Genomic DNA, 16,556 nt, shown 5'->3' on the forward strand with positions numbered 1-16,556 from the left:
TTGATTAAACAGCAGCAGGGTTTGAGAGGATTGACTCCAATTTGAAAGAAGTTCTACTGTGAGTAAAACGTCATCAAACACCATCACATGCTTACAGAGAAACTGTTCTTGAAAGAGTCAATCAATGAAGGAAACTTCATTGTTGTCTTATTTTAGAAACTGCCACAGCCACCCCAACCTTCAACAATCACCAGCCTGATCAGTCAGCAGCTATCAGCATTAAAGCAAGATTATGACCTGTTGAAAGCTCATATGATCATTAGCATTTTTTTGGAAAAAAAAAGAAAGAAAAAATATGTATCAGCAAGTGTATTTACCAAAAAAAAAAAAAAAGTATTTTTTAATTAAGATATGAACCTTGTTTTTTAGACATAATTCTATTTCACACTTACCTGACTATAGGATAGTATAAATATATAACTTCTATATGCACCAGGAGACCAAAATTTATTGTGATATTCGCTTTAATGTGGTGGCCAGGAACCAAACCCACAATATCTCTGAGGTATGCCTTTATTCAGGAAGAACACTCTCAAGGGGGAAAGTAAAACCTAGGATGACTCAGAGAATTAATGATCTTGAAAATCACCTGTTTGGATAATCTACAAACCACTAAATCCATATACTGATATATAAGTGCACTCATCAGCTTATTACAATATAAAATGAGTTTGATGTATTAGGGAAAATGGCAGCATTATACTATAAAAATTTGTTAATGATTTTTCATGTAATTCTGCTATATATTCTTCCAAATTAGTACTAACCTCTGCACTTCCACAGTCACATTGTTCTCCTTGTTCCACTTGTCCATTACCACAAACCGCAGCTTTGTATGATGGATCTAAGTGTGGCTGATTTTGAAGACATTGGGACTTTGGATTTGAAATAAAATGTGCAAAATCCTCCATGCTGCAGTTACTAAAGATCTTCACACCACTGGAATGACTAAACACATATCAAACTTCAAATTTTTACGTAAGTATTGCTTCATAAATCGCCTAGACTGGGAATAAAGCTATTTAATAGCATTCCACAAGAGTCAAATGCTCAATTTTGTTAGTGTCAAACCTTCATTTTCTATACAAAGGAAATCAACTGTGCAAGAACTTATATTAAATATTTTAGTTTGAATTAATAAAATTTTATTGTTTCTTATATTACACTCACTCATGACATTATTTTCTCTTATAGCTCCTACCTCACAAAGTACTCCATCTGTTTCATTTGTTGCTTCTTTTTCTTTTCATGACTCTTAAATATTATAATAGCCTGTATTAACAAAAGAGATTGGGCTTTTTGCTTCTTTTATCTATATTTATTCATAGGTAATCTTATTCAGTACTGCATTTTGAATAACACCTATACCTGACAGCTCAGATAGCTGTTTCTCTAACTTAAATATATTGTCTAAACTCGAGTCCAGTATCCAATTCTTTATTCAAACAGAGATAACACTTCTAAGCACACATCTAAAATACTACTCTTTTAAATTTACTACTATTTATTCATTTATTTATTTATTTATTTTAAATTACTACTCTTTATTCTTTTAGTGACATTTTTCTTTAAAATATTTATTAACCACTGAAATATTATTTATTTGCTCATATCTTCTCTTAAGAGTTTTTTAGCTCCAGGAGAAAAGGCATTCCAATCCCTTTCTTCTCTAGCACAGAGTACAGATCTCAATGATTTTTTATTTTTAAATAAATGAGTCTATGTGGAAACCATCTGTTGTAAATAGTACATTCTTTGGTTTCTGTTACATTACGACTTTTGTTATTCTGAATAGTATTAACATGTGAAAAGATTATATTCATAAAGTTTATAATTTGATGAAGGATATAGCTAATGTGAAGTTGTTGGATTTTAAGGCAATAGACTCAAATCATAGTCCTTTGGCTTAGGACAGGGAAATGTTATTTACATGAGGTTCATGAACAAATTGGGGATTTTTTAATGAATTACCAATTTTTTTGGAGGTCACATCCTGGTTGAACATACTCCAGTTATAATAACCCCAAATAATGGATTTATTGTTACATTGCAAATAATTCAGATGATTTCTATCTAAATACCCAAAACCAAAAGATGAAAAAGTGATACAGCATTATATTATTTAAAACTAGGTAATGCAAGATATGTTTATTATGTGTAATTGGTTTATAAGGGATACACTTCCTAGTAGTAAAATTAATGTTGTCATTGAAAAAAAGTATCAATCATAATTATATCCAACTAAAGAATTTCTTTGCAGCTTGAATCTTTGCAAACATTTGTTGGACATTCCCATTCTCCATTCTCTCATTTTTCCTTGATAATAGAACTTCTGATTTTCAGTTGAATACAGGACTTGTACAATCATTACATTTCTTGGCCTTTTGTAAAGTTAGGCATATGGGGCGCCTGGGTGGCTCAGCCGTTAAGCGTCTGCCTTCGGCTCAGGTCATGATCCCAGGGTCCTGGGATCGAGTCCCACATCGGGTCTCCCTGCTAGGCGGGGAGCCTGCTTCTCCCTCTGTCTCTGCCTCTCTCTCTCTCTCTCTCTGATTTTCATGAATAAATAAATAAAACATTAAAAAAAAGAAATTATAAAGTTAGGCGTATACATGTATAAAGGTCAAAGAAGTGGTCTAAAACAAAACCATATGTTTAAATTCTAGAAAATAATGTTGACAGCCATGTTTTCATTCTATTGGTGACTCTAATTTTGGTTAAATGTTATAATTAAAGCTTCCATCATGAGCTATGAGATGATCTTGGATAAGAAAGCCACTATGTAGAAATTAATGTGAAATTATACAGTGAAATGCCATGCAATTAATAGAACGCTAATTTCCCAAAATAAAATAAACTTTTCTTTAAGCCATTATTACTTTAGGATTTCTGTAACTTGGACTCAAATCTAAATACAAATGCCATCCCAATAAATACAGATCTCAATCAGGATGTTGCTGTTTTAATCACATTTCACTCATTTTCTCACCACTCACTACAAAATTTCAAAGCATTGACAGCAGGAGGCAGTGTTCTCATTACAGTGAGGTATAGAATACTAGAATAGATCATCTTTTGCTTAATCCATAAACAAAACATGTGTCCAATATCTGCATTTTTTTAGAAGAAGCAATACTCAGAAATAGGATGAATAAAACCTGTGTTCAAATATACCTCTGGAGAATTTATTAGAGCATTTCAATTACTAACTGAAAAAAAAATACAACACTTCAACACATACTCTCTCAGTGAAGTTTGTACAGCATGGAGATAATCAGGCAAAAATGGGAAACAAAAAGATAAAAACAATTACTATTATTAAATAAGTCACAATGAACTTCAAGATATGTACATCTAAAACAATAAATATCAATTCAGAAATTAATAACAAAAAGGCATCTAGATGATCCACAAATATTTGAAAATCAATTGACATACTTCTAAACCAACCCACAAAAAAAGAATCACAAAGAAAATGAAAATATTTTAACCAAATAAAAAATAAATACAAAATATCAAAATGTATGGTATATAATTGAAGCTGTGGTTAGAGGGAAATGTATAGCTTTAAAGGGCTTACACAAAAAGAAAAAAGGTTTAAAATTAAATATTTGCATTTTCACATTAAAAATCTAGGGGAAAAAATAGTTTACCCCAAACTATGCATAAAATTAAGAAAATAAACTGGACAAGTGAGGAGAGCTAATAAAATTAAAATACAGTCTTTAAAAAAATCAATTAATTTGATAAAAACCCAAGTTGGAATGATTAAGAAAAAAAAGAGAAGGGGCGCCTGGGTGGCTCAGTCATTAAGCATCTGCCTTCGGCTCAGGTCATGATCCCAGTGTCCTGGCATCCAGCCCCACATCGGGCTCCCTGCTCCGTGGGAAGCCTGCTTCTCCTCTCCCACTCCCCCTGTTTGTGTTTCTGCTCTTTCTATCTCTCGTTCTGTGTCAAATAAATTTAAAAAAATCTTTAAAAAAAAAAAGAGAAAACACAAATTATATCAGAGATAAAAGAAGTAATATCACTAGAGATTCCAGTGACTTTTAAAGAAAAATAAATGGAATTTAGGCTTGGAAAGATGGCAGAGTGGGAGGACCCTAAGCTTACCTCATCCCATGTTTACAACTAGACATCACTCTCATCCCATTAATAAACCAGAGAGTGATCCAAAGACTGGCTGAATAAACCCCATGACTAAATGTAGAGAAGAAGCTACATCAGAGAGATTAAGAAGGGCAGAAATGGTGGTCAGGAGCTGCCCACAGGAAAAGGGACGCAGCCAGTTCTGAGAAGGGAAAGCACCAGGGGGCCCACATGGGGGGTGGGGGTGGGGTGAATCCCCATAACATCTGCTTTGAAAACCAGAGAGGCTGAATTCCTTGAGTTTGTATAACCAGCAGAACTTGGAGCCTGGAACTTCAAAAGTCAGCTGACTCAGCACTGGGTGAGCGAGGAGGGTGAGTAATAGACGTGTCCTCAACCTTAAAGAGATAGCAGCTCTCAGAGAGACAACATAGAAGTGACTGTTTGCACAACAGAGAGGCAAATGAGAGGGAGATCAGTTTATACTAATTTCAGAGTGTGATGGAGGACTTCTCCAGCAACAAAGGATTTGGCAGTTGCCATTTTCCTCTCTTGCAATCTAGCATAAACACAGAGGCACCTGTGGGAGATGGCACGGCACGGATACATGCTACCTAACTTGCTAGCAGTGTTCCCTGTCCACGTTTTTCTGAGGAACCACACAGTCCAAGCCTGCTGGCCTCAGCCCTGGGCTCAGTGCAAGTTTTGTTAACTCCACACATGCTCCATGCAGCTGCCTCAAGAATAGAGTCACACAAACACATGCCATGCTGGTTGGCCACCACACTGTAAGGGACCTGGCCTATGACTAGCAGCTCAGTGCAAATTTTGCTAACACCACTGCCTCACTCTTGAGACCTCTTGCAGTCACATCCCCTCAGAGCCAGCCTGCCTGGGTCCCATTAACACCACAGAGAGCAAGCACAGCCCACAACAGGCAGAGAGCCAGTGCAGACATCTGGACTGAAAGAAAAAGCAACTCAAACACAACAGCATGATGCAAGCAACACACATAAGAGACTCCCTTGAAGTGCCAGGTTCTGGTGATCAGGGGACACTGCACCGCAGGGCACTACAGGACTTCTTCTTCATAAAGCCACCACTTTCAAGAGCAGAAGATGTAACTGACTTTCCTAACACACAGAAATAGACACAGAGAGGTAGACAAAATGAGGAGACAGAGAGATATGTCCCAAATGAAAGACATGACAAAATCATAGCAGGAGATCTAAGTGAAACAGAAATAAATAATATGTCTGATAGAGAATTTAAAATAATGAGCATACAAGGACACACTGGACTTCAGAAAAAAGTGGAGGATATTATTAAGAGCCTTGACAAAGAGATATAAAATATAAAAGATGAAGAAGTTAATAAATGAAGTTAAAAATACAATAGATGGAATAAACAGAAGACTACAGGAAGCAGAGGAATGTATCAGTGACCTGGAGTATAGAGTAATGGAAAACAAGCAAGCTGAACATGTGAGAGACAAATACTGCATAATGAGAATAGACTCAGAGAACTCAAAGACTCCATCAAGCATGATAACATTTATACTATAGGGACCAAAGAAGGAGAAAAGAGAGAAAGGGGAGGGAGGCGCAGAAAATGTATTTGAAGAAGTAATAGCTGAAAACTTCACAAATCTGGGGAGGGAAACAGACCCAGATTCAGAAAGCAAAGAGTTCCAAAAGAGGTCCACACCAAGACACACACTAATTAAAATGGTGAATTAAAAAAAAATAGTGATAAATAATTGTAAAGGTGGCAAGAGAAAAGAAGACAGTTACATGCAAAGGACACTTCATAAGGCTATCAGGCTTATTTTTCAGCAGAAACTTTGCAGGCCAGAAGAGAATGGCACAATATATTCAACATGCTGAAAGGGAAAAATCAGCAGCCAAGAATACTCTATCGGGCAAGGCTATCATTCAGAATAGAAGGAGAGATAAAATCGGGGAGAAAAAAAGATGGTGGGGGAGTAGGGGATCCTATTCCAACTGGTCCCCTGAATTGAGCTGGACCAGACTACTCTGAACACCCACAAAATCAGCCTGAAATGTAAGAAGATAGATCTGGATCTCTACAAACAGAATATCGCAGGTGGTTGGTTTCAAGGTATGAAGCAGGGAGCCCTGATTCCATGGGCAGATGTTGGAACATAAATGGAAAGGGGAGGGAGACTTCAGGATCCTGCACCACTGGTGAGAGGAAGCCTCCCACGCTGGGGACGGGGCACAGACTTGCAGACCAGTAGAGACAGGGAAAGAACTTTAGGACAGCCCCCCACACTGAAACTGAGGGCAGCTGGTGGTTTTAGAAGCACAAAGGGCAAAGATGTGCCCCGACCTGGAGGCTAGGACAGGGAGCGCTGCTGAGGGGCGCACAACTGAGGACACTGCAGTTTATAGCAACACAGACAGAAATGGAGATAGTGTGACCTGGAGAGCTCACTGAAGAACAGACTGCGATCTCTCTGTTCTGAGGCAGAGGGTTAGAAAGTCTCTTCTGTTCTGACTCTCAGAAGAGATGCAGAAAGCCACCAGGGAAACCCGCCAGAGAACAATAGCCCACCCAAAAAAGGTTTTCACTGACCACCCCCCCCCCCACAGGGGGCAGGGCAACTCTGCCCAAACAGGGTTACCTGAGTAACAGCATGGCAGGCCCCTCCCCCAGAAGACAGGCTGAGAGAACAAGAGGCTGACAACCTTAACATCCCTATAAAACAGGTGCATCTTCCTTTGGTTATGGTCAATAACTTGGTCTCTGTACATTCCCTGAAACACCCCTCAACAGAATGACTAAGAGGAGGAACCCCCAAAATAGGAAAGACTCAGACACTGGGACTTCTGCCACAGATTTACAAATGGATACAGATATAACCAAGATGTCAGAAATGGACTTCAGGGTAACAGTTATGAAGATGATAGCTAGAATGGAGACATCGATTAATGGCAACATAGAGTCTCTAAGGGCAGAAATGAAAGCTGAACTGGCAGAACTTAAAAATGCTATCAATGAGATCCAAAGCTGGGGGCATCACATTGCCCGATTTCAAGCTATATTACAAAGCAGTGATCACCAAGGCAGCATGTTACTGGCACAAAAAAAGACATATAGATCAATGGAACAGAATAGAGAACCCAGATATGGACCCTCAACTCTATGGTCAAATAATCTTCAACAAAGCAGGAAAAATATGCAATGGAAAAAAGACAATCTTTTCAATAAATGGTGCTGGGAAAATTGGACAGCCACATGCAGAAGAATGAAACTCGACCATTCTCTAACACCATACACAAAGATAAACTCAAAATGGATGAAAGACCTCAATGTGAGACAGGAATCCATCAAAATCCCAGAGGAGAACATAGGCAGTAACCTCTTTGACATCGACCACAGTAACTTCTTTCAAGATACATCTCCAAGGGCAGGTAAAACAAAAGTGAAAATGAACTTTTGGGACTTCATCAAGATAAAAAGCTTCTGTATAGCAAAGGAAACAGTAACAAAACAAAGAGGCAACCCACAGAATGGGAGAAGATATTTGTAAATGACACTACAGACAAAGCGCTGATATCCAAGATCTATAAAGAACTTCTCAAACTCAACACCCAAAAAACAAATAATCAAGTCAAAAAATGGGCAGAAGACATGAACAGACACATCTCCAAAGAAGACATACAAATGGCTAACAGACACATGAAAAAATGTTCATCATCATTAACCATCAGAGAAATTCAAATCAAAACCACACTGAGATACCACCTTACACCAGTTAGAATGGCAAAAAATGACAAGGCAAGAAACAACAAATGTTGGAGAGGTTGTGGAGAAAGGGGAACCCTCTTACACTGTTGGTGGGAATGCAAGTTGGTACAGCCACTTTGGAAAACAGTGGGGAGGTGCCTCAAAAAATTAAAAATAGAAGTACCCTATGACCCAGCAATTGCACTCCTGGGTATTTACCCCAAAGACACAAATGTAGTGAAAAGAAGAGCCATAAGCACCCCAATGTTCATAGCAGCAATGTCCACAATAGCCAAACTGTGGAAAGAGGCGAGATGCCCTTCAACAGACAAGTGGATAAAGAAGATGTGGTCCATATATACAATGGAATATTACTCAGCCATCAGAAAGGATGAATACCCAACTTTTACATCAACATGGATGAGACTGGAGGAGATTATGCTAAGTGAAATAAGTGAAGCAGAGAAAGTCAATTAGCATATGGTTTCACTTATTTGTGGAACATAAGGAATAGCCTGGAGGACATTAGAAGGAAGGGAAAAATGAGGGGGGGGGGAATCAGATGGAGAGATGAACCATGAGAGACTATGAACTCTGAGAAACAAACTGACGGCTTTAGAGGGGAGGGAGTAGGGGGATGGGTTAGCCCGGCGATGGGTATTAAGGAGGGCACATATTGCATGGAGCACTGGGTGTTATATGAAAACAATGAATCATGGAACACTACATCAAAACTAATGATGTACTGTATGGTGACTAACATAATGTAATAAAATAAAATAAAATTTTTTTAAAAAAGGAAGGAGAGATAAAGCATTTGCCAGACAAACAAAAGTTAAAAGAATTAATGACCACTAAACCAGCCCTACAAGAAATTGGAAGGGAGACTCTGTGAGTGGAGAACAAAAATCATAAGTAAAAGTAAGAAAATAAGAAGAACAAAAGCCAAAAAAAAAATGAATTATATCTGTAAAGATCAGTCAAGAGAAGCAGAAAGTAAAAAGATGTGAAGTATGACACCAAATACCGAAACATGGAAAGGAGAGGAGTAAGAATGAGTTAAAAATTAGGTGACTATCAGCTTAATATAGACTGCTATATGGAGAAGATGTTCTGTATAAATTGAACAATAACCAAAAAAAAAAAAAAAACAGTAATAGATTAAAGAAAGGTTTTCCTTACTTGGATTCATCACTAAAGAAAACCAGCAAAACATGACCAAGAGAAAGAGAAGAAAGGATCAGAGAAAATCTACAAAAACAATGAGAAAACAACTAACAAAATGGCAATAAATACATATCTATCAATAATTATTTTGAATGTAAATGAACTAAATGCTCCAATCAAAAGACATAAAGTGACAGAATGTATAAAAAACCCTATCTATATGCTACTTACAAGAGACTCATTTCAGACCTACAGACACCTGTAGATTAAAAGTGAGGGGATGTTGAAATAACAGCTTTTGGCAAGGATGTGGAGAAAGGGGAACCCTCCTGCACTGTTGGTAGGAATGCAAACAGATACAGTCACTCTGGAAAACAGGTTCCTCAAAAAGTTAAAAATAGAACTACCCTATGATAAAGCAATTGCACTAGGTATTTACACAAAGAATACAAAAATACTAATTTGAAGGTATACATGTACCCCAATGTTTATAGCAGTATTATCTACAATACCCAAACTATGGAAACAGCCCAAGTGTCCACTGACTGAAGAATGGATAAAGAAGAATGGATATATAATTCCATTATATATCTAATGAAATATTACTCAGCCATAAAAAATAATGAAATCTTGCCATTTACAACAAGGATGGAGCTAGAAAGTATAATTCTAAGCCAAATAAGTCAGTCAGAGAAGACAAATACTATGTGATTTCACTCATATGTGAAATTTAAGGAACAAAACAAAGGGGCAGAGGAAAATTAAAGACAGGCAAACCAAGAAAATGCTCTTAATTAGAGAGAACAAACTAATGGTTACCAGAGGGAAGGTGGGTGGGGGAATGGGTTATATAGCTAATGAGAATTAAGGAATACACTTGTGATAAGCACTGGGTGTTGTATGTAAGTGTTGAATCACTACAATGTATGCCTGAAACTAAAAATAAATAAATACACACATAAATAAATACATAAATAAATAAATATAAAATAAAATAAAAAGAGGGTATGGAGAAACATTTATCATGCAAATGGATGTCAAAAGAAAGCTGGAGTAGCAATACTTATATCAGACAACATAGACTTTAAAACAAAATCTGTAAAAATACACAAATTAGGTTATATAATTATAAAAGGAATAATCCAATAAGATAGAACAATTATAAATATTTATGCACCCAATAAGGGAGCATCCAAATACATAAATCAGTTCATAACAAACATAAAGGAACTAATCAATGGTAACACAATAATAGTAGGGGACTTTAACATTCCACTTACATCTATGAGTAGATCATCCAAACAGAAAATCAACTAGAAAACAGTGGCCTTGAATGACACATTGGACCAGATCATTTTAATAAACATATTCAGAATGTTCCACCCTAAAACAGCAGAACACACATTCTTTTCAAGTGCACACAGAACATTCTCCAGAATAGATTACATATTAGCCCACAAAACATGCCTCAACAAATTCTAAAAGATCAAAGTCATACCATGCATCTTTTCTGGTCACAACACTATGAAAATAGAAATCAACCACAAGAAAAAATCTGGAAAGAATACAAATACATGCAAGTTAAATAACATATTAAACAGTGAATGGGTCAATCAAGAAATCAAAGAAGAAATCAAAAAGTACATGGAAAAGAACAAAAATGAAAACACAATGATCCAAAACCTTTAGAATACAGCAAAAGCAGTTCTAAGGGTGGAGTATGTAGCAATACAGGCCTACCTTAAGAAACAAGAAAAATCTCAAATAAACAACCTAACCTTACACCTAATGAAGGTAGAAAAAGGAGAACAAATGAAACTCCAAACCAGCAGAAGAAAGGAAATAATAAAGATTAGAACAGGAATAAATGATACAAACTAAAAAACAAACAAACAAACAACAACAACAACAACAAAAACAGATCAATGAAACCAGGATCTGGTTCTTTGAAAAGATCCACAAAATTGATAAACCTCTAGCCAGACTCATTTAAAAAAAAAGACTCAAATAGATACAATCGCAAATGACAGGAGAAATAACAACCAATACCACAGAAATACAATTGTAAGACAATACTATGAAAAGCAATATAATTGTAAGAGAATATTATAAAAAGCTATATGCCAACACATTAGGCAACCCAGAAACATGGATAAATTCCTAGAAAAATATAAACTACCAAAACTGAAATAGGAAGAAGTAGAAAACTTGAACAGAGGAATAAACAGGAAGGAGATCAAATCAGTAATCAAAAAACTTTCAACAAACAAAAGCTCAGGGCCAGATGGTTTCACAGGCAAATTCCACCAAACATTGAAAGAAGAGTTAATATTCTCCTCAAACTATTACAAAATACCAAAAAAGAAGGAAAACTTCCAAATTCATTCTATGAGGCCAGCATTACCTTGATACCAAAATCAGATAAAGACTCCACTAAAAAAGAGAAATACATGCCAATATCACAGAAGAAAATGGATGGAGAAATTCCTCAATAAAATACTAGCAAATTGAATCTAACAGTATATTTAAAAAGTCATTCACCACGATCAAGTGGGATTTATTCCTGGGTTGCAAGGGTGGTCCAATATTTACAAAGCAATCAACATCAGTAAGAGAAAGGATAAAAACCTTTTGATCATTTCAATGGACACAAAAAAAGCATTTGATAAAGTACAACATCCATTTATGATAAAAGCTCTCAACAAAGTAGGGATAGAGGGAACATACCTCAATATAATAAAGGCCATATATGAAAAACCCACAGTGAATATCATACTCAATGGGGGAAAACTAAGAACTTTCACTTCAAGGTGAAGGACTAGACAAGGATGTCCACTCTCACTACCTTTATTCAACATAGTACTGGAAGTCCTAGCTACAGCAATTAACAACAAAAAGAAATAAAAGGCATCCAAATTGGTAAAGAAGAAAACTTTCACTATTTGCAGATGGCATGATACTACATACAGAAAACCTGAAAGACTCCACCAAAAACTACTAAAACTGAAAAAAAGAATGTGAGGTTATAAAACCTATATAGGATATAAAATCAATGTACAAAAATCTGTTGCATTTCTATAATAAGAAACCTGCAAAAGAGAAATTAAGGAACCAATCCCATTTACAATTGCACTTTAAATAATTAGATACCTAGGAATCAACCTAACCAAAGAGGTGAAAGCCCTATACTCTAAAAACTATAGAACATTGATGAAAGAAAGTGAAGATGACACAAAGAAATAGAAAGACATTCCATGCTCATGGATTAGAAGAATAAATTTTGTTAAAATATACTACCTAAGGCAATCTACACATTTAATGCAATCCCTATCAAAATACCAGCAACACTTTTCACAGAACTAGAACAAACAATCCTAAAATTTCTATGGAACCACAAAAGACCCTGACTAGACAAACAATTTTGAAAAAGAAAAGCAAAGCTGGAGGCATCACCATTCTAGACTTCAAGTTATATCACAAAGCTGTAGCAATCAAAACAGTATGGCACTGGCAAAAAATAGATACATAGAGCCATAGAACAAAATGCAAAATCAGAAATAAACCCACAATAATATGGTCAATTAATCTTCAACAAAGCAGGAAAGAATATCCAATGGAACAAAGTCTCTTCTACAAATGGTGTTGGGAAAACTGGACAGTGACATGCAAAAGAACAAACCTGAGTCATTTTCTTACACCATACACAATAATAAACTCAAAATGGATCAAGGACTTGAATGTGAGACCTGAAACCATAAAAATCCCTAAAGAGAACAAAGGCAGAAATGTCTCTGATATTATTCATAAGAACATTTTTCTAGATATGTCTCTGAGACAAACTAAATAAAAGCAAAAATAAACTATTGGGACTATTTCAAAATAAAATGTTTCTGCAAAGCAAAGGAAATGATATAAGGTAACCTACAGAAGATAGGGAGAGGATATTTGTAAATGATGTATCTGATAAAATGTTAGTATCCAAAATATATAAAGAACTTATAAAAAACAAATAAACCAATTAAAAATAATAATCCAATTAAAAAATGGGCAGAAGACTTGTACAGACATTTCTCTGAAGAAGACATCCAGATGGCCAACAGACACATGAAAAGATATTACATATCACTCATTATCAAGGAAATGTAAATCAAAACCACAGTGAGATATCACCTCACATCTGTCAGAATGGCTAAAATCAAAAACACAAGAAACAAGTTTTGGTGAGAATGTGGAGAAAAGGAAACCTGGTGCACTATTAGTGGGAATGTAAACTGGTGCAGCCACTGAGGAAAACAGTATAAAGCTTCCTCAAAAGGTTTAAAATAGAACTACCCTATGATCCATTAATTGCACTACTGGGTATTTACCCAAAAAATACAAAACTCTAACTCAAAGGGATACATGCACCCCTATGTTTATAGCAGCATTATTTACAATATACAAATTATGGAAGCAGGCCAAGTGTCTATCAATTGATGAATGGATGAAGATGATGTGGTATATATATAAACAATGGAATATTATTTAGCCATAAAAAACAAAATCTTGCCATTTGCAATGACATGGATGGAACTACAGAGTATCATGCTAAGCGAAATAAGTCAGTCAGAGAAACAAATACCATATGATTTCACTTGTATGTGGAATTTAAGAAACAAACGAGCAAAGGTAAAAAAAAAAAAGAGAGAGAGAGAGAGAGACAGAAACAGAGACAAACTAAGAACCAAACTCTTAACTATAGAGAACAAACTGATGCTTACCAGAGGGGAGGTGTATGGGAGGGATGGGTGAAATAGGTGGTGGGGATTAAGAGTGTACTTGTCGTGATGGGCACTGAGTGATATGTGGAATTGTTGAATCACTGTATTGTACACCTGAAACAATATAATGCTGTATGTTAGCTATACTGAATGCAAAATTTATGACAAATTAATTAATTTCAAGGAAACTTTTTTTAAATCCCAACTAAATATCCTCATATCTTAAAAATTAATTATTAAACACCTTTCCAGAGAGAGAAGTCTAAGTCCATATGGCTTCACTGATGAATTCCTATCAAATAATTTGTGAAGAATTAATATCAATTTTCCAAATCACTTTCAGGAAATTTTAGGAGGCCAATATCACCCTGATAATGAAACCAGTCAAAATAATTACAAGAGAAAACAACTAAAGACCAATGTCCTTCATAAATATAGAGGCAAATATTAGGGAAGAAATATCCAGCAACAAGTAGGGCAATACACGAAAAGGATTATTCATCATGTCCAAATGTGGTTCATCCCAGGAAAACAAGTTATTTAAACAATTGAAGATCAATAAAATGTATTTCAACATATCAACTGAAAGTAGTAAAAACAACAACACATAATCATCTTGATACATAATGAAATTTTTTTTTAATTTTATTTATTCATTTGAGACACAGAGATACAGAGAGAGAGAGAGCATGAGCAGGAGGGGAGACAGAGGGAGAGGGAGAAGCAGGCTCCCCGCTGAGCCAGGAGCCCGACGTGGGGCTTGATCCCAGGACCCCAGAATCATGACCTGAGCCGAAGGCAGATGCTTAACCATCTGAGCCACCCAGGCGCCCCGATACATAATGAAATCTATTCATGACAGAAACTTGGACAAAGAATAAAAAAAGAACTTCCTCAATCTGAGTAAAAGCCTCTATGAAAATCTTTCAGCTAATATATTTAATGGTGAAGGATTAAAGATTTGCTCTTAAATTAGAAGCAAGAAAAATAGCCACTCATTCCATTTCTATCTAACATTGTATTAAAGGTCCTAAACACTGTAGTAAGGCAAAAAATAGGAATTGGAAAAAAATATGAAGATTGAAAAAAATGTAAAACTGTATATACAATATATGATTGTACAAGTATAAAATTCTAATAAAGCTAAATTAAAATTCCAGAATTAATTTAGCAAAACTATAGGAAACAACCTCAATGTAAAGTAATCAATAAAATTTCTATATACTTGCTACAAACAATTGGAAATTTTATAGTCTTATATATAAAGAGGTGCAATTGGAAAGAATAGTAAATGGCAATCTATTTATACCTAATAATTTCCCCAAAGAAAACAATTGAGGAAACACTGCACTTTGAAGATTTCTAACCGTGATGAGAATAATTCAGGCATCTCAACAAAGTAAACTACTTTCAAAATTGAACAAAGAATATTTGACAATATTTAAGAGGAAGTTGAGGGTCCAAAGAGCTATTAATAGTTCAGGTCTTCCAGCCCTTCCTATCATTTCCTCACCATCATAATCATTATTATCATTGTAATCAGTATCACAAATAACATATCATTATTGTAAAAACTATAATGCAGTCAAAGATAAATAAATAAATATTTAATAGGCAGTGTTCAACATTATTAAGAAGTACATACACTGTCATCTATCTATACTTAGATTAACCAGAAAAACGAAAACAAAACAAAAACAAAATAAAACAAAGGAATGAATTTAATTGTAGGAAATTTATTTGGGACATGATACTAGGAAGCAGGATTAAAGGAGTAGGAATACAAAAAGAGAGAATGAGGAAAAGTCAACATAAGTGTGTTTTATTGAGATGACAACTGTGGCTCCATTCTGCTGGGACCACAGAGAAGTACAGAATATTTAATGGAATTGTCCTTAGAGGGTCAGGAAGCTGGTGTTCCAATAAAGTGGTTGAAGCCTGCCCCTGTGAAGAGGTCATTACCTTTATTTTAAGGCCCCTTTTACATATTTTGCCTAAGGAAGAAGCTGATTGACATTAGTGAATTTTAAAATGTTGACCTGGTCATTGAGTACTTCTTGTGGGACTTGAACTTAAGGTAGATATAAAAATCTGCTTACTTTGTGCCCATCTAAATCAATTCACATGCTTCTTCCACCTAACATATTGAAAGTAGCTATTATTGAAATAAGACAAGGTTCTTTTTCCTCTCCAGCCAGTTTTAGGGAACTCCCATGTAGCCATTGATGTGAAGTGATTGAGAAATATTGGTGCAAAAGATATAGGTGACATGGAGCTCTGGGATCCCTGTTCATATTATTTACTTACACTGTCTGGATATTTTTAGTTAGCTACCAGATATGCCATATTGGTCATTAGGTAGATTAATAGGCCCACTTGACCTTATAATTCCAGAGATCTGAATATACCAAATTAAGATGAAAATAATCAATTTTAGTAACATTGTCACTATTTCCTGGATGCGTGCTCAACTCTACAAGTGTGCAGTAGCCCACCAAGAGCTTCAAAGAACTCTAGGGACCTGCACTACAAATTTCTTATATTTGTCAGAAATTCCACATGTAACCTAATCTATCAGGAATATCTTTACTTTTATTGTATCTTAATGATCATAAGTGCCAAAGAACGAACATTTTGCATCACAGCATGGACCTGTAGCACCCCCTCTATATATCATCTCCTGCTAAAGGCATCCCTGTTGTCGCCAATCATAAATTGTTCCAGGTCCATAATTATTTAAAAAGCCTTGCTTTCTACAGCCCCTTCTTTTTTGTTGTTGTTTCAAAT

At 35.6% G+C, this 16,556-nt stretch overlaps 1 protein-coding gene across 1 annotated transcript in view; it reads right to left on the reverse strand.

The window, feature by feature from the left end:
• The window catches only part of ADAM2 (ADAM metallopeptidase domain 2), a 154,126-nt gene that overhangs the window by 62,620 nt on the left and 74,950 nt on the right, over positions 1-16,556 (reverse strand). Inside the window, exon 12 of the mRNA XM_036118916.2 lies at positions 768-948. Within this exon, the coding sequence (XP_035974809.2) occupies positions 768-948 (181 nt within the window). The remainder of the gene's footprint in view (positions 1-767; positions 949-16,556) is intronic.

This window comes from Halichoerus grypus, chromosome 3 (assembly GCF_964656455.1).
Source record: "Halichoerus grypus chromosome 3, mHalGry1.hap1.1, whole genome shotgun sequence".
In the NCBI taxonomy this organism is placed as follows: Eukaryota; Metazoa; Chordata; class Mammalia; order Carnivora; family Phocidae; genus Halichoerus; species Halichoerus grypus.